At 40.3% G+C, this 23,180-nt stretch overlaps 1 protein-coding gene across 2 annotated transcripts in view; it reads right to left on the bottom strand.

Moving 5' to 3' along the window:
• ADAMTS12 (ADAM metallopeptidase with thrombospondin type 1 motif 12) overlaps nt 1–23,180 on the bottom strand; it is a 167,817-nt gene that overhangs the window by 61,555 nt on the left and 83,082 nt on the right. For both annotated transcript variants that reach the window (XM_063320596.1, XM_063320597.1), the window contains exons 4-12: nt 17,149–17,345; nt 15,114–15,197; nt 13,267–13,391; nt 11,840–11,989; nt 8,524–8,667; nt 7,737–7,881; nt 3,652–3,744; nt 3,263–3,408; nt 2,239–2,408 (exon numbers count right to left, since the gene is read on the bottom strand). In XM_063320596.1, coding sequence (XP_063176666.1) covers nt 2,239–2,408; nt 3,263–3,408; nt 3,652–3,744; nt 7,737–7,881; nt 8,524–8,667; nt 11,840–11,989; nt 13,267–13,391; nt 15,114–15,197; nt 17,149–17,345 — 1,254 coding nt within the window. The remainder of the gene's footprint in view (nt 1–2,238; nt 2,409–3,262; nt 3,409–3,651; nt 3,745–7,736; nt 7,882–8,523; nt 8,668–11,839; nt 11,990–13,266; nt 13,392–15,113; nt 15,198–17,148; nt 17,346–23,180) is intronic.

Genomic DNA, 23,180 nt, shown 5'->3' with positions numbered 1-23,180 from the left:
TCATCTCCTCAACTAGATGCTTCCAGACAAAAACCGTTATGTGTACTGTGGGTTTGTGTTTCCCCATATACCTCATGTGCAGCACAAGATTTAAAATGCGTGATAATAAAACAGAAGCCAAAACTTTCTTGGCAGCAAGCCAAAGTAGCACCAGAGTGTTGTGAAAAGTCTTTGAAACTGAGGGAAAAAGTAAGTGAAGCCAGTGTACACCGATGAAGACTGGTGGACATATGGTGGACACGGTGATTAAGTCTCCAGAGCCCTGAAATACCATCTCTTTTTTTTGTGGGGGGTTTAAAAGAGGCTGTTGGTTTGTTTCTGTTGAAAGTCTTGGTTTGTTTAGGAGAAACACTCACAAAAAAGGCTCAAAATGCTCCATCTCACAGCGACAGCACTGTTTCATGAGTCTATTTGAAGTTGTTTTGCCCAGGATACCTTTAGCAACCAGTGGAAGGGGAAAGAAAACTTGAAAATGAGATGGGAAGAAAACTCTCAGATGTATTTCAGTGCAGTAACACCGGCTGGACAAAACTGGAAGCAGTGTGCCCATGATACGCCCCCACCCTCAATCATACAATGATGATGTCAGATGAAGGATCAGCACAGCGTTTGGCCAACTCCCTGCCTAGATGAGTGCTCCTAGGAGAGGCTACCTATCTGAGGAAGCCAGGACTTTTGTACGTTAGAGTTTAGCAGCAAGAAAATACTTCGAATGCTGTTAACGGAATGTAAGAATGAAGTTACAAATGTTAAGGACCTCACAGACCATGGGGTAAACATGTAACTCTAGACTGAAATTCTGGCTGCTGAGAAAACAGGTGAAAGCAGTCAAAAAGCTTTTTAAGCCACAGAAAAAATACTTGCATGGTATTTGAAGGATTTTTCAAAAAGTCACTGAAACCCAGAATTTTCCAGATGAAATATATCAGGGTCAATAATCCAGCATTGTAAAGATAAGTGGTTTGTCTGTAAAGCTCCAATAAGCTCTATTTATATATGGCAGGGACATACCACTGGCCTGCCTTCCAGTGTGCAGGAAGCATTTGATTCATGATTCTTGATGCCCTTTAAAAGCAGACCTTCTGCAACAAATGCACATGCAGAACTACCAGTTCTGTAGCACTGCCCTAGAGAGGACGTGAACAGTAAGGCTGTACTCTGCGGTGATACATGTGAGTAACAGAGAGGGCTAGAATCCCAATTTCAGTGACTGGTGACTGCAGAAAATGGTTTATGAGTTTGTCTTTGGACTAAGTCTTAGGCTGCTAGCATTTACCATTTTTGTTTTACTGACAGTCCTTCTGAAAGTCTTTTTCTATCGCCCATATTTTCTTTTGTGAAAAATTTTCCTGGAAGCCTGTCTGCTCCAGGTTCATCTTCGATGGCGTATTTGATAGATGAAATTGAAACTGTAGCTGAAATTTAGGAAACCCATTCAGACCTGCCAATAACTGTGAAAATGCAATGAACATGCTGAAAATACTGTTGGCAAACAAAATTGAAGGTTGAGTCTTGAGCTTCACTTCACTACCTGGTTAATATTTTCATTAAAAAAAAATATTGCTGGCTTCTGCTGGAAAATCTACTCCTTACATTTAGGCATACATTGAGAATCAAACTGCATGGTAATAACTACTGCCCCTGTATTTAGTAGCTAGCTGGTACAAAGCAAATTATAAGCAAGAGGCATCAATTCTGTCTCTACAATACAGGGCAGTACAACATCGAACGTGCTGAGGCATTACTTCCTCTGTGTGGTGCCAGGTACACTTACCACGTAGAACTGAGTTTGGAAATAGTAAAGCCACGTTTGTGCAGCAGAGGAGCTCTGCTTACTGGGTGCAGTGATGCCTGCAGGCCCAAACATGCGGCTCTATGCTACACACTGTACTTCTTGTTCTGCAGTTGATACTAGAAAAGATTTTTCAGGTCTATCCCAAACAATTAGTATAGATGTGACTTCAACAGCGTTTCTTAGTGCAGTACCTCTCCAGGAACTGGGTAGTTACACTCACAGCCATTATCACTACACTTTTGCAAAGACATCCATGAGTAGAGGATGACCACTGCCTTTGTGTATACACAAAAGGTACACCTGCATATGCAAGCACACCAGATTTTTCTCCCTAATTAATTAAAAGACTTATAATTCAGTGACTTCTTGCCCTCATACAGGTTTCTCATAGGCCTGTAATTCGACTTCTTGTACAAGACACTAAAAAAATTGTAGCTTCGTACCTGTGTTATAAACGGGCACCCAGTGGTAGAATTCATTCTGGTAGGGAACTGTATCAAATTCACTGCACTGCATCTGACGAAAGGTTGGCAGGCCTTTGCGACAGGGGCTAATGTTACACATGCGATAGCGTTTCCTTTCTCCTGTGCAGTAGTCTCCTCCAAACTGTGGTCTAGAAAAGGAACATTGAGATTGGGACATAAGATTCTGGGTAAAAAACAATGTTAAAAGAGCAATGTCTTGCAGGTTCCAATGGGATAACAAGGTGAATCTGAATCCTTGACAAGGTAGAGATACCATTCACGTGCTCAAGTGCCTAAATATTTCAGCAGGGAGCACAGAGATTTAGACAAACCTTGTATCCCAAAGAAGTTCTTGGTACATTGCCTGGTTTAGCTCACAATAAATGACCTTATCAAATCAACTCTCCCAAAATACTGTATTTTCCAGAATGTTTGACAGTTCTTCCAGAAACGCCAAGTGATTTCTGCTGTTAGGCACCCTCTTAGCGATTTCTGAAAATGAGATGTAGGGTCTTCACAAACTCAGATATGTTTTAGAAAATTCTGCCTTTCATGTTCTTTACCTATGAACTCATATGTCTGAAGTTCAAACAAAGCTGATGACTAGAACAAAACATGAAAGGTGAGTCCTTGATTTCCCTCAGGAACAGATTCCTAGCTATTGTTCTCACCCAAAGTTTGAGGACATTGATTTATTCATGGCAGTACTATTAAAGCAATGTTTCTATTATTTTGGCAAAGCCTGAATGCTAAATAACACGATTTTTTTCATTTCGTGTAGAAATAAGCTCCATGGAGGGTAAGGATTAAAGAAGAAGATAATGATAAAAAGGTGAGCCAACTGAATTTCATTCAGATATACTTAACTGGGGAGGAGAGGTGTTCAGTGTCTGTCTTGCTGTGGCACCTGCTGATAACAGTCTCATACAAAAGAGTTTCCAATGTCATAAGTACCTCAAAGATCTTGAACAAAAGGTAAGAAAAGATTGTGCACTCAGCTTACTCTGGGTTATCGCATGGTCTCTCTGCGCTCTGAACTCCTGCCCCACATGTCCTTGTGCAATGGGACCAGGACGACCAAACACCCCATCCGCCATGGATTGCTTCAGGAGTCTTGCCTACCGTAATGCACTCACCAGAGAAGCACCACTGAAGAGAGAAGAGAAAGGACAAACAGCTTAAGATCGCTGTTGCAGGAAAATGTTATTGTGAATTATTTGTTGTTTCAGTCCCTGAAGGTCCACAAAAAACTTAAGTGGAAATGTGGAAATGTAAACGGAGATGTCACAGGATGCCCCTCCTTCATGCTAAACAATGGCAGAGCTACTCGCGGTTCCTCCACTGCCCTTCGCAGGCAGTGCAGCTTGCTGGCAGTGTGGCCCACACCGTCACCTTGTTTTCTCCGCACCGAGTTCCATCTGCAGCTGCATCCAGTTTGGAGCGGCAGGAGCCTTTCACCGAGCACCAGAGTGTTTGGCAAAGGTTCTGGAAAAGAAAGAAAACTGCAGCAGTCTGAAGCAGAGTTGAACTCCTATGGCCAAGGTTCTCAAAAGTCTCCCACAGTTCTGTACATCCATTTACACAGCCTGATTTTCTGCATTTCCAGAAGCAGATGTTCAGGGTTATCCACAAGTTAGGCCCCACCAAGGGTCCAAATTTAGGCACTCTTCATTAGTGTACAAGGAGGGAGTATTTGACAAATACGAAATGGTGAATACTTTCTATCAAGTGAATCATCTGAACTATGTGAGTTTAAATATTCTCCTCACTGGCTGCTCAGCTCCCAGCTACACACTGGAAAAATGGCTTTACAAAGTTTGCGCGCTACTGTGTATAGCGCACTACTGTGAACAGAGCTTGTGTTATTTTCATTTAATGAGTACTAATGAATACAATGTTCAGTTTTGCATTGCTGTCTGCCTGAAATAATACATTGAAATCAAAGGTTAGAGAAGCTAGCCAGGTAAGTAAAAACAATGTCATGTCTCCAAGTACAACAGCCAGCTTAATATGCATGGAGGTCCCAAAAACGGATGAGGAAAAAGAGAGCAAAACACAGGTCTCTTAAAACATCAGCCAAGCAGACGTCAAAGAAATGACCTAAAAGAAGAAGTCCAAGCTAGCTGGCAGAGAAAAAAGCCTAGTGGGCTGGGCAGAGTAAGGGCTCTGGTTAGTGAATGCTTCCATATTAAGTTACTGAGAAACTGGTGCCAGTTTAATGCACTACATTGCCAGTAAAGCACAGCATTTCAGCTGCTGCTCTGCACGCAGCGGCCAACTCCACAGAAGGGAGAGAAACTCCTGAGGGTCACCCAAACCAGCAGGGCAAGAAACATTACAGCTACCTTATAACAACTCTTCTTCACTCAATCAGAACTGCTCTCTAGGGAGCGAGGACAGACACCCAGGGCTATTCCCCCCTCCTCAGTTCACATGCACACCCGCTTCTCTTTTGGTTGACACACAGGAGCCCTGCATGCTTGGAACTCCTGAATGAGCAGGGCTTTGTGTGCAAGACCACTTCCAAATTGGAGAAACCAGGTGTGCCGGAGAGACTGTGCACTCCCAATTGGAACAGCAGAAGGAAATGCCCAGGGGGCTCTGGGCCAGCTCTTGGCTGAGGGTGTTTGAACTGTAGAGCTCAGCAGTGGGAGAGGGAACAGAGCTGGCAGCACCTACCCATGAAGCAGGGACGCAAGTGTCATCAGAGAAAGGGGCCAACAAGAAAGATCCCATTAGCAGCTCCCGCTGGGATTCTCAGAGTAAACGACGTGCCAGGTTTGGCAGCCAACCTAGAAACTGGGCACTTGTGAAACTCCATCCCCAGTGAGCTAGCAGCAACATTTGGCTGAGTGTGAAATGCAAAACTTGGCTGCTGGTTTCTAACCTGCTTCTATTTAAAACAGCTACGCTTGGTCATGGTCCGTTTTGACAGAGTTGCCCTTTATTTACTTTCTGCATTGTGTGTTCACCTTGGTTTTCATCTAGAACACCCAAAAGCAAGATGATAGTATGGAACATCTCAAAGCACTTCAAATCTCCAGTTGAAATACAAGGGCTGAGGCATGGCATCTCGGCTCTTTTAAGCTGCTTTAGGGCAATGTGTAGAAGTCAAAGGTTGTTTCACAGTTCCCTATTTATAGTTCAGGAGTAGCATTACTTCGCAACTCTTTGTGAAGCCGTCGTTGTCAGGTTCTTATGGCAGAGCTACCCAAGTGTTACGGCTGATGAATTTTCTTTCATTATGAAATTAATCCTTTATTTTTAACACTTGTATATAGCATACATTTTGTGCTTTTTAGTGTGTGAAATGCACTCCTGTACTGTGCTTCAGATGCCAGAGAAAGGCACAGAAACCAAACACAGCTTTCCACTGACAGTTACATTTTTGTGAGGTGCACTCACAGGTTTCAAAGTTCATGGAGGAAATTCTTTAGCTTTGCAAGATTTTTTCCATATTGATCTCCATGTATCAGAGCTTTTTTCCATCTTTAACAATACTGAAATAACAACAGCACAAGGAAAAGCACTGTTTACTGTGTGCTTTTGGAGGTAACAGCCAGAAATTCATGACTCTACCATGGACTCACTGCAGGGCAACTGATTTTTATCATCAGCAATGTGGTACACACTTTTCACCCAAGTCCAAAAAGCACACTTTCACTGCAGTCAGTGGAAGTTTTAGAGACAGAGGGCAATAAGATAAAGATTTTGAGCTCCTACAAGCTGCCCTATAGGAAGCTATAGATCTACTTACCACTTGGAAAATTGCTCCCCCTAATCTGTATGTTGCTTTTCTTTTCCTTAATAGAGGGACAATATTTATGTACTTCACAAGATGCTTGGAGGACTTCCTACCTAAATGGTTTGTGGAAACCACTAACTGAATTCTAAAACTCACTCTTTGTAAGTGTTATCACTGAACCCCTGGGCATCTTCAGCTAAATGTCGATTCTTCTCTCAAAAAGAATCCACGGATCTAATTCGGTCAGACATTAAAAGTTACAGAACAAACATAGCCTGATCAGTGAGCAAGTGTTAAGTTAATCACGGAAAGGCAAAGAACAGTCAGATCTCTTAGACGAAATGACTATAGTGATCATTCAACATGCCAGGCAGACCATACTATTCACAATTCCTTTCCTTGACAGTGCAGCTACCTGCAAAACACAGGCCTTCCCGTAAAATGCAAAATGAGGTGATATCGATTAATTTTCTGACATATGTCTAGCTGTAAAATTGGTTAATCAGGAGACATTGAATGTAAAGGTCTACTAGGTTCAAACTCAAGGAGAGAGAAAATGAAACAATACTGCAAAATTATACTTTAATTTTCTGTCTGTACCAACAGACAAATTGCAGTAACTGAGGAAACTGGAACAGCAGATAATGAAAGCAATCTTTCAATCCCTGCTTCAGATTCACTAGTTGCAGTTCAACATTGGTAATCATGTTATCTATTAAGGCTGAGAAGATTAATCAGAAATAATCTCCCTAATAGAAGGGTAGATAATTATCTGAATGGAATAAACAGTCAACACCAGCAGTCCCCAATCCACAGCTGTGCACAATACTTTGCCTAAAAACCCCTCCAGCTCTGCTGATAGCCATAACACCACTTCTGCCACAGCCCCGTTTAACATGTGGAGCAAGCTGGATGCTCTCTACAATGTTTACTGTATATTGCTGCCCCAAACACAGCAAAAATTAGTGATCACTTAGCTAGACTAGCACTTGAAACCACTGTTTCTGAACTGTTCGATGTAGAAAAATGCTGCATGGAGCCAAATAGCTCTGAAAATGCTAGGTACACTTAAAATACCACACCTGTGCACCTTAGCTAATATAGCCTCTTACTCTGCAGTGGCTCCTAGCTCGTGTAGAGAGTTGTGCTGCTGTGATTATACTGCTCCCTTGCATCACCACACAACGCTGTTTTGCTGTACTGTGAGACAAACCCCAGGGTACTTTGTAAATTATGTATTTCCACATAAAAACCTCATGTTTGATGGGAAAATAAAGATTCTTCAAGGTACACAGACTGAAATTTCCTTTAAGTAGTTAGACCATCAGGAGTGTGAAAAATCAGGACATATGGGAATAGAGCACAACCCTGATTTCTCTTTTCCTGAGTTCTCTTCCAGGAACTGAAGATTTGTTCCCAGAATGATTTGGTCAGTTGAAAGCTATAAACTTGAAGCATCTTGATCTTTAAAATGGGATTTAAGCTGCACTGATAATTTGCCTAAGATCAGCATGCAGGTCTTGCAAAATACACGGCAAACAGTGCAAAAACTCACTTCCAGAATCTGCAGAGCAGAATTAAAACAGTGTTTTCAACACTGCATATCTGGCCTATGAGACTCTGAACATGCTGCATCTGTAGTTAGCAACTAAGGTTCACTGGCTGCACTTCCACCCTCTTCAACAAGCTTAAGTTCTTATTAGGAAAATGAAGAAAAACATATAGCACTTACGTCCACATCTTCACAGAAAGTAGCATTGGAACCATACTGAAGCTGGCACTGGTGATGCACATCATAAATCACTCCAGGAGCAATGACTGGGGACTTTAAAACTTCTTTTTGGGGGATATCATCCAGACAGAATCCCCATCCACGGCTAAAAGAACAAAATTGCATATCAAAAAAAACCCAAACCACAATGACACTTTTTTTGACACTTCTATACAGACTTTCAGTATCTAATTCTTAACGGTAATTTTTTATACGGCCTTTGGAAATAGTCCAGATTCCAGCTAAGAGATGCTGAAGTGCTGCTAACAAACAGCACTCCATCTAGTTAGGGAGGGTTACAAAGGCAAAATATAGCTTGTAGAAGTTGAAATATTATGAGGTCATTATGGTTTGCACAGTGGCTTTAGAACACACTACAGCCTCTGCTTAAAGATATACCATATTGCTGCTCTTAAAAAGATGATAATGAATTTGAACAAGTCATTGAAGTCAAGAACACATCATCATGGCCAAAGGCAAACTTTATGATGTTCCACCAATGTCCTTGATGGAAAGGCTTCCTTCTTCCTGATAACTGCGAAAAGCTGCAGGTTGCACCAAACCTGAGCCAATACGACAAGATTTGACTTCAGTTCCAGAAAGCAATAATACAATGGAGCTTTTCCCAAATACTAACTGAGCAATAAGCTTAGGGATTCAATAATACAGGATTTACTTTAAACTCCACAGAAACACCTCATACACAACCGTACTTATTTCAGGGAAATGCTACAAACTGATCACTCACTCTAGGAAACGTGTGATGTATTCCTTGCTGCACTGCGACCAGGTGAGTGGAGTAGGGTCATACTGCAACTGTCGGGACATAATATACGGGCGCTTTCCAACAGGCTCGCAGTCATTCTCTTTTCCATCGTGCTGGATACCAAAACTGGAGATAAAATTAACAACATCTAATAATTCCAGCTGATTGGCCTTACCACAACACTCATCTATGGGTTCCACACTGTGCTTAAAAAGACACTAAGGTTGCTTCTTCCCCGGTGGGCTGTAGATACCCTTTGCTAAAAAAAACATATAGAAGATACAACCCAAAGCCTATAAAAAATTATACACTCCAACAGGCTTTCAAACATGTCTGTTATGCACAGCAATATTGTCTGGCACAAAGTAAAGAACAGATTGCCACAGGATACATTCTGGGGTATTTTTAAGGGAGTCAAAACACTATTGCACAGTTGGGCTGGGAGTCATGGTTTAAACCTCAGGTATGGTTAAGCTGCTAAAGCTAAGAGCTTCCTAGATCGTGGATCCCAGTTACTTCAGACTCGTACACTTTAGCTAAGATCAGGCTTTGCTACACTCTGTCTTATAATCACGTCTCTATTGCTTGTTTCTTCTTAAATCTCTTTTGAGACAGAGATACTGTTTTCCAAATTACCGAACGTTCAATGAATTAGCCTCCAACCACCAGTCCTTCTTCCTATTTAGCTTTCTTAAACTATGCCTTACAAACAGACCTCCATGGCAGGTCTTCTCAACATGGTTCTCTCCAGCTTTTCTGACTTACTAAGGGATTTCTTTATTCAAAAACTTGTAAAAGTCATAAACATTAAAAATTTCGGGTGGGATTCAGCTGATTAAACACACATGCCTCTACATCATCTCGTCGTGAAGCAGATTATCTGAAATAATAATATACAAAGATATTGATACATGAGGATGTTGACACCTACGCTGTTAACATCTGATGGTGTCTAAGTCCTTTTATGAAAACGCAGTGAAAACTAACTCAGGTCATGATTCAATCACAGATCAGACAAAGTGAGTTCAAACCACTGAAGACTTCGTTTCTGGAAAATGTAATTGTACTATGACTCAAATGTTCCAAAAGCAGGGCATGACTTTGGTCTGAATTAAATTCAGTAATGGGTCATAGCTATAAAAGCAAGTGTGTCCCCTTATTGACAGGCTCTTTTCCACGAACAGGGTTGACACAGGGGACAGCGAATGTCTAGAAGGACAGTATGGGGAAGAGGTCACTTTCGGCATCATCCAAGGAATGGGTACATGGCTTTCTTCTCATTTTCTGTTCACCTGTTCTTACAGAGTTCTATTGTGCATATTTGAACTTTTTACCGTACTTACTCTAATCTGGCTTGAGGGAAGGAGGGTTTCAGGTTAACAACAAACCCTAGAGTTTTCAATTTCCTTTGTGGAGACAATTCTGACAGGCACAGCCCTGCACCGCTCCTGCCTCTGAGGAAAGTATAGCAGTACGCTGTCTCGCAGCATCCAAAGTACAGTGAGCTACCAGACACCCAGGCTAGACCAGGAGGTCACACACAGCTCTACCGGGAAGTGTCTTCTGATAACTAGCATTAAGGAAAAAAACTCCCTGTCAGCAAGAGGTTGTGGGAACCAAGTAACTAAACCCAAAGCACCCAGATCCAACCGTAATGATTTCAGCGTTATTTACTTATTCTATTTCCTTTCTGGCAACAGAAGGGTTGAATAAAGAAAGGCCAGTTAATGGGTGATAGGATCAATACTTGAGTAATCTTTGTGTCAGATTATTATTATTATAATTCCATAAGGAAATACCAATTCATCCTGACTGGTGGTTGGCTGCATAATGAAAATAATGTGATTGTAGATACAGCAATGAACATGTCACCTAGCCAAGCAACTTGGTCCAGCTGAAAAGGGCAGGCATTATAGCCAAACTGGAACATTCAGGAGATAGACTCTACCCTGGGGAAAACAGCCCAGTGTCAAAACTGATTAAAAAAACCAGATTTTTTTTCAGGTGAGTTTAATAAATGAATTAACCAGCCAAAACACTCGTAGAAATTGGTAATACTAAGAAGTCTAGTTTCAAGCAAAAATATTCAATCATAAAAAAAAATTTATGTATGTCCAAAACTAGATGCCCAGGAACTTTAGTTGACTTGACCTAAGCGTATCCATAATAGCAATATTAATATACAGAAGATACCAGTTATTAAGAAATGCCCCAAAGTGACTTTATTTGTTTGTTGGAAAGGAGAACAAAGATTTGATATTTCTCTGAAGTCTGACTGCTTGAATTAAAAATGGTTTCTAGCTAATATGCAATATTGAAATACCTTGATATAATGAAACAGGGATGTTTTATGTAAATTATTTGTACTGATTTGGAGATTATCTAAAGCAATTGCACACTAATTCAGTATACGGTTGAAAAAATTAGCATGATTAAGTGATAATTCTTTGTAGGTTGATTATTTCACCCTGATTTATTACCCTAGCCGACTCTGTTAAAAGGGGCAGACTGAATAGTTGTAAATATAAGCAAAGGTGTCCTGGTTTCAGCTGGGACAGAGTTAATTTTCTTACTAGAACCTGGTATAGTGCTACGTTTTGGATTTAGGATGAGAGTAGTGTTGATAAAACACTAATATTTTAGTTGTTACTAAGCAGCCAAGGACTTTTCAGCTTCTCATACTGGCCTGACAACAAGAAGGTGGGGGGCACCCAAAAAGCTGGGAGGGGAGACAGCCGGGACAGCTGAGCCCAACTGACCAAAGGGATATTCCATGCCATATGACGTCATGCTCAGTGTATAAAGCTGGGGGAAGAAGAAGGAATGGGGGGGATGTTTGGAGAGACAGTTTGTTTTTCCAAGTAACTGTTACGTGTGACGGAGCCCTGCTTTCCTGGAGATGGATGAACACCTGCCTGACAATAGGAAGTGGTGAATTAATTCCTTGTTTTGCTTTGCTTACACATGCGGCTTTTGCTTTACTTATTAAACTGTCTTTATCTCAATCCATGCGTTTTCCCACTTTTAGTCTTCCAATTCTCTCCCCCATCCCACTGGGGGAGAGTGAGCAAGTGTCTGTGTGGTGCTCACCTGCTGTTTGGGGTTAAACCACAACAAAACCTCAAAGGCTTAAGAATTCCTTTTTTATTCCTTTGCTTAGAAAAAACAAACACAGTTTTGATTCTATTAACAGAGACGTTAACTCACTCCTTGTTTTGTTTCTGTCTGTCAATTTGAGTATTAACGTACAAATAATAAATTAAACTCAGCTGGGTCGCCCCTTCACTTTCAACTATACCTGTGTCCAAGTTCATGCGCAATAGTGAAAGCCAACGGAAGGCCAGAATCTTCATTGATGTTACAGCTTCTGTGAGGTTGACACATGCCTGACAGATGAGACAAACCTAAGGTTTCACACGGACGATTCATGCCAGCACAGATGTCCTTTCTAGAATCACAAAAGAGACGTGCCATTAATAGATCTTAAAACCAACTGTAGAGCATCACTTACATTGGGTGGTAAGTCTCCATTGTGTAATGTATCAGTGCTAATTTGCATTTTAAGCACAGTATAGTGTTAACTTTTTTACAAATATATATGCAACAATAGCATGCACTCGTTCTGCTACTATGATATACTGCTATAATTTGTAGCCAATATTTATGGTGTTGTAGTGTCTAAATACATACGTTCATTGTCAGCTTGCATAAGAAAACGTTTTAAAACCTCCACCTCTGACAGCATTTTGAGGTATGTTTTATTAAACTCAACCGTAACTCAGTTTCATTCAAGTTAACTATTTGAAGTCCGTTAATTTGGAGAGGTAAACCATGCATCACTGTGAGACTTCTTTTTCTCATTTTAAGATTTGTTGACTCTTTTCTTTACTCCACTATTTGAGGGGTACGTTTTGGTTGTTTTGGTTTGGTTTATTTGTTAGTTTATTTTTGTTGTTGTTGTTGTTTTTTTGCCTAACAGACTTTAACTTAAAACTTCTTTTTGCAGACCTTAGACCCAATCTTTTCTCTCAGTTGTGTGACCTCAGACATCACCTTCAAGTTTTCCGTGCCTCCCTTGTTCACACGTAAAAAAATATTTTGTCTCTCATTGAATACGGAGATAATATTCAAAAATCATACACTTTAAAGCTTAAAAATAAATGGCACTGTGTTCACAAAATACTCTTCCATCCTGAGCTGCACCTGTATGTTATTACTTCAGGATTTGTCATTATGGAGATGTTCATCTACATGCTATGTTGTTTTGGTATATTGCCTCAACAAAGAATAGAGAAGTGATTGAGAGGATCAAGTCGGGAAAATAACCTGAGGTCTGCAAATTGGTAACCTCTTGGGATGTACAGATCCCAATTTCCTGACTAAGATGCTTCTCTAATAAAACACCCACATGCATACATACAGTGTTATACTTACTTTGAAAACAAACGGAAAACAATCCCTTTCAAAGGTACAGCTGTTATAACTTTACCCACATATTTTTATAATATAGCTCATATTCTCTTCCTGTGTTAGTGTCAGACACGCTCACACTAGGTGATTTTTGCATTAACACTGTGATTCAGAAACAGCATGTTTTCATCATACCACTTTACTGGGCTCTATGCAGGATGAACTAAATGATGGTATGAGCCTATAAAAACACATCATCACCAAAAAAAACACAACGTAACAACAGCCAGTCACAGCACTGAACTGCTGTCATACCTGGTGAGAAGGACGGCCACATCGTGGTGTGTAGGGTTGACGTCGCTCTTGGGATTGACACTCTTCTGCCATTTGCAGAAGCTGGCTAGTGTCTTATCAGCATGGTGAACTATCTTCAAGCCTTGCTAATGGGCAATGAAGGAAAATATTATTGTAAAGACCACACCACATTGCAATAACGTGTCAGTGATGTTAGCTGTGAAGATGGGTAATCTTTGAAATGCAATTGATTATGCTTTTGCCTAAAGCTAGAGACATCATTAGGAGCAATGACATCTATTTATCTAACATGCTGAATATTAAGTTAAAATGTTGACATTTTCATAATGGCTGCAGCTAAAGAAAAAATGAAATGCAGAAATGTACATATTTTTTGGTCTGTGAGATTCATAAGATCCAACACCGAACTGAAACGTTCAAACAAACATTTTATATTCTCTTGAAAGCAAGTTGTCCTTTGCAGAGAAGGTAAAGACTAAGTAGCATGGGACTTCATGCTGAAGTTTGTCACTCAATGTTATGTGAACAATGTCATGCTCAGGGAACATTTAGGCTTCTAAGGGTGCATTTCTTTCACAATATTTTTCGATTCCAAAGAGAAACAATGCAGTCATAGATGTTTCTTCCACATCTTATTATTATACAGTATACATGCGAGTTACTGAAATTTCTTCTGAAATAGAAAGTATGCAAAATAAATTCATTCAAATGCAGATTTTCTCATTTCTGGTTTGGGCATTCACTGTACCTTGTCTCAGTTTATTTAAGAAAAGTGAACTTTTTACAAAGCGTCTAAATAACATTGTTACCAGACAGTAATTTCTGGGCAACTTAAAATCAAATTTAGAAAGATACCCAATACTGCTGCTTCCAACATTGCCATGCTCAACTGAACAGGAATCCATGGTTTATTATCAAAAAAGCACAGAAATTTAGCAAGTAAACTTTACTGGAGGTCATCATGGACTTAAGGTCCTAATTGTCCTGTTAAGATGAGAACCACAGTTTTTGGCCTGCATACTCTTACACTGAGGCTTATAAGGATAGAATCTAGTCTAACAGTTATTTGAGAAGACCCAGCCTGGCCCCATGGGTTGGTTCACTGTCTTCTACAGTACTGGCACCATCTGGCCTGTGGTCATAAATCATAATGATTTATCATATGATTCTACGATAAGCCACTGAGAAAATCCCCTTAATGTGTTCCTGCAGCCAGAGCAAGCCATGTCATGCATGGTGTTTTAAAAACTATAAAATGATGACAATCAGTGTGTATTTAAGCATGTAGCAACATATTTATGGATGAGAGACACTGGAACCTACCAATATATAGCTAGTTTACAGCAATTAGCATCTACTTAGTCCTCATTTTTTCTGTTTTGAAAGAAATCTAAAAAGCTAAATGTGTGTTTGAGCTACACAATAACAGATTTACTTCTTCAGAGACCTCCAAATAATCTAGCATTGCACTTTTTAATACATTTCAGGTAATTCTACGTAATTAGATTATGAATGAAGATGCACACATTAATTTCTGTTTCTCATCTAGTCTTCCTTGGCATCCCATGTTCTTTTGACAGCGGGGAGATTCCATTTCCCTATTCTTAATCTGCCTGTTTTAATTACATTTTCCTTGGCAATTTTTTGCAGAAATACCTGAAGTCATCAGCTAAATATTTTGCTATCCAGGGCAGCATTTATTCTAAAAAAGACATACCAAAGATTATTAGAAGAGTAAAATGAGCACATTATTTTAAGCAAATAAACCCTCCTCTCCATAATTATGGCTCAATGCATTAAAATCCCAAGCTTTATAAGTGACATTCTGAGGAAAATAAAAACCTTACCTCCTCCTCCTCAAAGAGGATGAGCCGGACCAGCACAATGTGAATTGCATTGCCAATGCTTGGATCATGGAACAACCCTGTGACCTGTGCCAGAGCCAGGAGGTATGAGATTAACTGATTCCTCTATAGAAGAACAGGACTTTAGAGAGAAAATACGACATTTACTTCAAGCACACTGTTCGTCTTGGGATGGGGGTGTTGTTTTGTTTTTTAAATCCTCAATGCACTTCATTGAAAGTCTACTGAAATGCAACAAATGTTAGAACTGCAAAGGGCAGAAATGTTACCACAAAGGGCAGCTCTGCAAAATGAGTGATGATACAGGATTTGGCAAAAGTTACTAAACTAAAGAGCAAAAGCACAAGATTACACAAGATTATTTTATGTCCATTTCCCTTTCAAGAACTGCAGAGTTCTTGAAAAACACAAGCAGAAAAGAACACAACATCTAGAGTGACGTATCACTGATGGAGAGATCCACTCAGTGTGCAAAAAAACCAGCACATCAAATCATCCAGTTTTGATTTGACAGCAATCAGCTTCTACCACAACAAAGCAAAAATTAGTCAGTACTAGGCAACGAGAAATCAGTTAAATGATAGACACTTGTGTTTTCACAGCACAAAGAGGATGATAAGAACAAAAGCAAAGATAATGAATCCATTCAAAAAAATCCAAATAAAAAAAGAGTAAGAACTGAACTTGGCAAAAGTTTGACCCCAATAAAATGTCATAGACATCATCACAATGTTGAATTAGGCAGAAGGAAAGGGAATCAGAGCAGTAGATAGTCATAATCTATCTATATGTGAGCTATGCCATGTATCACAAGAAATATGAATGGACTGGTACGGATTGGATGTGAATGGTTTGGGTCAAAACTGTCTTGGAGAAGACCACTAAAGAGAAATTACCAAATTGAAGTGGAAATTGGGTTTGCAATGGTCTGATTTTGATATGGGTGTTGTTCAAGGTATTAGACTGAAAGCTGAATCATTGTGAGTAACCCTAACATCTCAGGTACATACATACCGCAGAAAAAATGTTAAGACTTGTTTGTTCATGAATCTGATCGTGACAGGATTTTATTCCACATATTTTCCCTGCGTGGACAAAACCTCACGTGCTCAAATCATCTTTGTGTCTGTTTAATCAGGCTAACTGCCTGAGTAGCTAGCCAGACTGCTTGGGGCACAGTCAGGAACATACTGTATAAACATAAGGGACAGACTGGTTACCATGGCTAGAATTACACTGTGATTAATTTCACATATATTACACATGTACCACGATAATAACGTACAAGACATTCTCAATAGACTCTCCAAGGTCAATATCTACCGTGATACAGATAGTGACAGAAGATGTATCTGTAGGCAGTCTCATGAAACTCTATTCCTTTTTCCCAGATTACATTTTGAAACTTGACACGCAGGAAAACATTGGAAGTTAAACTTTTCTTTATTTTGCAATGTGGACTTTGTATTATAGGCAGGATACTTATTGGGAAAAACAGTTGTATTGGTTTTAACTGGGACAGAGTTAATTTTTTTCATAATAGCTCATACGGTGCTGTTTGGATTTGTGACCAAAACAGTAATACACTGATATTTTAGCTCTTGCTAAATTACTACAATTTCAGTGGGGTCCTGTGTGCCTTTCTCATCCACAGACATAGGAACGAATCCATATACTTAAAACTGTAGAATTTCTCTCTGCTGCTATAGCCACCAACCTAAAATCACCAATAAGCAACAGGTTCCAGGGGAAACAGGGCATTTCAGTGGAAAGAAAATTACTGTTAGCATTTATAGCTATGAAACTTCTCTCACTTAAAATCCAGAGAAAAATTATGCTTCTGCAAAATATAAGGTAAAAAATGCTTTAAAATACAGAGTTTCAATGAATATATATGAATGATAGGACATTTCTGTCAGAGAACAATGTTACAGACTTGTTTCTGGGTGATCAATAACATAATGAAGTTAAAATTTGCTTCATTCACATATCTAAAAAAGGGAAAAATTGTACATACCATATTCATTATAGTGAGGATATATGATTCCACATGGTGACTTCCATGATATTCAACCATCTTACTGTCTGCAACCACAAGCGTCTCCACCCATCGCTCCTTGCTAACAGAGCGTCGAGAAACCTTTCTGACAGCCATTTGGTTTTCTTGCCATCTCTCCCTCCGATGCTGCTGCTGTTTGAAAAAGCTGAGGGTATCTGGAAGAATGAGAAGCATCGTTGACTAGACAAAATTTTCAAGCTTGATTTGAAGTGTGTGGCTGTAACGCTTGCAGACAGAACGTCGGTATCACAGAATCACAAGATGATATAGGTTGGAAGGGACTTCTGGCTGCCACCAACCTGACCCCAAGCAGAACCAAGTCCAAAGGGACACCAGCCTGCTGAGGACCCCGTCCAGTAAAGTTCTGAATACCCAACCCTGGATGGATTAAACATCCATCCAAAAGTTACCCCTACTCCAACACCAGGGATTACGGTGCGAGACAGAGCCAAGCTAAAAAAAATGAATTGGGAATGTCATTTTCAAGGAATTTCTCTTCTGCAGTTTTGCTCCAAACTCTCTAATGACACCAGTTCATAGCTTAAGATAAGGGACCTGCTTTCTCCACACGCAGCTCTTACTCTCAGCAGGATGGCACATTAAGCCCAAGTGCTTTGGCACATCCATGAACCATTTGTTCTGTGCATGGAAAATATTCCCAAAGAGTGGGAATGCTCCACCAGTAGGTGTCACCTAAATACCAGCCAGGCAGACCTTCGGGCTCCTCAGCAGCTGTCATCTTGTCTGACTGACAGGCAAGACTTGCTTAGAGCTTCCCCCATAATTTGGGGACCTATGTATCTAAGTCCTTTCAGGAAAGCGTGTTTGCTCTGTTGCGAGCAACCTTGCACTGAGCTCAGTGGGGCTAATTCCACTCATTCTAGCTTTGAAGGCCAGCTGACTTGTGTTACCAGGAAAATATCGGGAATGTAAATACCCCTAGGCCTGAAAAAGAAGTGAGAGATGCCATTTTGACAGCAATTGGTGGTAGTTTTCCAGCCTCAAAGCCAAAGAAACACTTCTACAGTGCTGGGATTCCCTTAGCCCTAGGAAGGATCAGGAGCACCGGTTGCTATTACAGATACTGCAATAGTTCCTTGGCATCTCATTCATGGAAGAAGATGTCCTTATTCCAGACAGGCCAAATTCACAGGCCAGAATGACAGCTCCTGCCTCAAAGTGCTTACAGCCTGTCCAGTATAAGCCCCACTACTGTGGGGCAGGGGACAGTTATCCAGCATTACCTCCATCTCCCAACTTCTAAGTGTTGAGGGGAACCAGTGTTGAGGTTACACAGACTACTCTTCCCTTGAAAAATGGATGACCTGGCAGCTAGGTCCCAAATCTTGTGCTCACGCACGCAGAAGATCTGTTATGCCTTTGTCATGAGCGCACTGTTTGCCCTTTAGAAGACCTAAGTTCAGCCAGAATGTATCATGGTGTCTTGCTTGTATACAAAATGTGGCAGCATTGCACTATTAATGGTGTGTTTAATACATCTTCTAGCGTAAAAGGTGATCAATAACTTGGTTTATCATATATGTGCAACAGAAGATGCATGTGTTTTTAGAAATGGGTTCTTTGAGGTCAGTCCAAAAGACGCCTGGAGAAAGAAATGCTGGTACTGGTGACACATAATGTATAAAACTGAAATATCATCACATTAATAATCAAAACTACACCAGCCACATTACACATTCAGAACTGAGTTGCAGTGCACAGCAGCTCCATTAGTTGGCACACGCCGTGACCAGTTAGCCCTGCATTGCAGTACCAGTTCAGGATTTCAGCCAGCACCAGGCACATACCACTGAGAAGCCCAGAAACCTACAAACCTACCCCAGGTTCATCCTGCTAGACCGATACCTGTACCCCTCTGAACTACCATTTAAAGTATACTGTACAAAGCTGAATTAATATGCGAAGCAGCATGTCACGTATTTGATGTTGCAGATTTCGAATATAATAAATAAATAAATAAATAAATAAAATTAGTTGTAAGTAGATTTCTTTTTGCATGAACTTGGCATTTACATTTTAAAAGATGCTGAAAATACTACTTGTGAAGGATAAAGAACTGTAAAAATTTTGACCTGTGTGGCAAGGCAAACAGCATAAAAATATACTCGAATGTAAGATAAGTTTGAATAAATGTAAATAAATTCCAATGGACATGTAAGCTTCTGATTTTTACTATCCACACACCGTTACAATAAAAAGCCCAAGTATATCCATTTCCTTTGTGCTTACCAACCCATATAGAATCACAAAATCATAGAATCTTCATGGTTGGAAAGGACCTTTGAGATCATCGAGTCCAACCATACGCACCCCCACAAAAAAAAAAAACACCCAATACAAACAACCAACCTACAATCTCTGCCACTAGAGCATGCCCTGAAGTGCCACATCTAGACGTTTCTTAAACACCTCTAGGGATGGTGACTCAACCCCCTCCCTGGGCAGGCTGTTCCAGTGCCTGACCACTCTTTCAGTAAAGTAATTCCTCCTAATATCTAATCTAAACCTCCCCTGCTGCAGCTTCACACCATTTCCTCTGGTCCTGTCATTATTCACTTGGGAGAAGAGGCCAACACCCAAGTGATATCACTTGCCAGTGTCATCTTGTGCACACACACAAGCAGACTCTGTCCTGTAGATATGTCTACCAGTAAAAAAAGTTAGTCAGTAAAGGAAGTTGCCTTCCCACCAAGCCAAGGGACTCAAAGAAAGGCACATGTTTTTGTATCTTAACCTTGAAGAATGAGCTGCATGGAAAAACAGCTTGTCTACGTGGAAGAATATAACTTGTGAGTAAAGACAAAGAAAAGAGAGTGGGTGGTTTATTTAGTTTTGTTTGTTTGGGGTTTGGTGAGTTTCGCTGTGAGAGAAGGGAAATGGACTACTACTGCTATAACCTCTACCCTAACACCACTAACCCAGGCTGCAGCATCGCTCCTGCTGATTCCCTCAATCTTGGTTCAGTTACTGCAACAGCCACCTCTATCAGGGGCTATTTCTCAGCTGCATTCATTAGTCTCTCCTGTACATTTGCATGGCTTTCAGCATTCTTCTTTCTATGAAGCAGTTCTCAATATCTATATTTTAAGGGTTTTGTTCTGAGAAAAACCTTCCCCGCACCTGTCTGAACAAAGTTCTGTTCAGGCTGCTGGTTAAGTGATTGTTTATGGCCAAATAAAACATCACACCAGCTGTCACGCTTTGTATTTACCTCTAGCAAAGACGTGTTTTTATTGTAAGGACAGGTGATAGCATTGAATGTAAAAATGTTTAAAGCCATAGTCTGCAACGGTGAGCAACCCTCAGGGAAAAGTCTGTAGTCTTGGTTAAGCATGAGGCTATGTACCGCGGGAAAATCTCAGAAGAGATTCAAGTTGCGCAAATTAACGCCAGGTAGCAAGATGATTTTGCAGACAAAACCCTCTCCTCAGTGACTGATCCCCCCCAGTGCAGGGATCTAACCTGGAAGGGCGATGTCTAAGGACCTGACCTCTGCTGTGTTAAGTCTCCTGGCAACTTTTTTACTTAGATGAAGCAGAGAGGGAGAATGTCTTGGAGCTACACTAACATACAGGTAGCTATAAAGTATGGTTCTACTTCTGCTTTTATGACTCTCCAAACAATGATTGTCTCTGTTCAGCTTTTCATTCTGAAGTAAAATAATCTCACCGCACTTTTACCTTAAATTAGCGAAGTGTTGCAAGTGATTTCCCATTTGCTGAGAGCCGAGGTGCCCTGTTGCCCAGGAATGGAAACCTTGACCAGCAACCCACCAGTTCAGGAATAGCCAAGAAGTGATGGAGGGTTTGAGACCCAGTAACATACAGTGCTGTCTGAGAAAAGCCTGTCTTGCCATGCTCCTCCACCATCACTGCTGAGCAGAGCACACTCCACAAGTAGCAGAAGAGAGAAAGGGAGTACTTGAACCCTGAGGGTTTCCATGCATTTTTGAGAAAGATGTAACACAGGTAGGTATAGTGCTGGAGTCCTTAGGAACAGAAATGAAGGCAGCGCTAAAAGGATACCCAGGATATTCTAAGACTAAATAAAAAGAAGGTTGGCAAGAGATTCAGCTAACAAACTGCATGAAAGACAAGAAGCAATACTCAGAAGCTTCTCTCTGTTGTGGGAGATAATTTTGCAGATGCGAGGCTTTTACTAGAAAACCTGAATCTGCCAAATGAGTCACAAACTATGTTTCGTAAGTCGTAAGTGACATCCAGCCATATCACTGCATAACCAGAAGGAATGGTGTAGACGACAACATTTAGTCATCTTCTAGTTAGAAATGGTAGATGAATTTCAGCAAAATGGTTGGTTTTTAAAATCAAAATCCAAATTGCTTTTAGTGAAAAATAAAAACGTCCCCTGAAACTATCTATACAAATCCTACCTGACTAACTCAACAACATATAGGACCCTTAACTCTCATGGCTGCATGGCTTCTGTGTAGGAAAGAAGAGTTATATTCTGTCTTTTAGCAAACCACTTTCATCTTTCATTAGGTGGCAACAGAACTATACCGTTATTTGCCAATCCCTAATATGAAAGAACTTTCAATAGTCTCACTACAAAAAACATTTTAGTTCTTTACTTAAAACAACTCATCCACTCAAAATGTTGCTTGATGAGGGTTTTTTCTTAATTTCCGCTTTTTTTCCCCGGAAATGCTGTTATTGAGCTGATATGACTCACCTCACTTAAAGGCATTATGTGAGATTTCTACATCAAAGGCCTTTTTTCCACCTTTGTTTCCTGCAGGTGTTGCTCAAGGAAGAGTAAAGCACACAGTGCAAGATAAGAGGACCTCAAAGTGCTAACTGCCCAGAGCCACCTTTCAACACCTTTGGAGATACACAGGGCTCTGAGGAAGCAAGGTGAAAATGTCTGGAAATTCCCAGAAGAGGAGAATGCAGCCTACGACTGAAGGCTGCCAGACAAAATATGGAAGTACCAATTTATGCCTTCACTTCCTATCCTCACCTCCTTTCTCTTTGGGCAAGAGCTTTCATTTTTACCACACTGTATTATTCACAGTCAAAATGGTATGTTCTCCAGATAGGAGGTTTGAATGATGCTGGGGATGATAGACTAATTAATCTCACACTGTTCAGAACTTGCTACATTATGATTTTTCCTATAACGTTCACTTTGTCTTTGTTTTAAGATGTGCCTTTAGTTTAAGTATTAACAAAAAGACTACATTTTTGGGGTGAGTTCTTCAACAGGTCAATAAACTCTGTCGAAATAGAGGGGAAATTAATAAACATATGAAATCATCATTAATAACATTAACCTAGCACTAAAAAGTATACAGAAGTCCAACCATAGACTAAATAAAGGAAAGGGTAAGGAGTGACTCAGATAATAAGAATTAAAAGGATAGTAAGGCAGAAGAAATCAACACAGTTTTCTGAAAAGTGATTACTACCCCATCAGCTTTGGGCTAGATCTAGTAAGGGACTTGGGATTTCCCAGGACAGTGCTCTAACCATCACACTTCTCAATAAAGGAAGTGGGACCTTCTCCTCTTTCACTCATGATGGAGGAGAGCAACTCTAATAGCTGATTTACTGCAAGAACTTACTATTTACTAAACTCAAACACAGTAAGTGAACCTCTTCCCCTATTCTAACTATCTCTGCTGAAATAAATATGACAGCTATCTAGAAAAGCTCAGTGAAACCAAATACACTACAAATTTTGTACACATAGTATCTTCTTATACATACAACTGTGGTTACAAATATCCATAACAAAACTAAGCCAGGATGCTGACAATGTGAGAGTAAAGGCTCACATCCTACACGGAAAAACTGTTGTAAAACAAGGAAGAAAGGATGTGAATTTAAATCAGAATGGGTAACCAAACCAGCTTTTTTCCTAGGCATTTCTGAAACAGTCTAAGCTAAATCACACAAATGCTTTCTGAGTGTGAAGCAGTGTTCACACAGGAAACTACTACAGCT

This window comes from Chroicocephalus ridibundus, chromosome Z, assembly GCF_963924245.1.
Source record: "Chroicocephalus ridibundus chromosome Z, bChrRid1.1, whole genome shotgun sequence".
Taxonomy (NCBI): Eukaryota; Metazoa; Chordata; class Aves; order Charadriiformes; family Laridae; genus Chroicocephalus; species Chroicocephalus ridibundus.
This window is presented reverse-complemented; position numbering and strand designations above follow the sequence as displayed.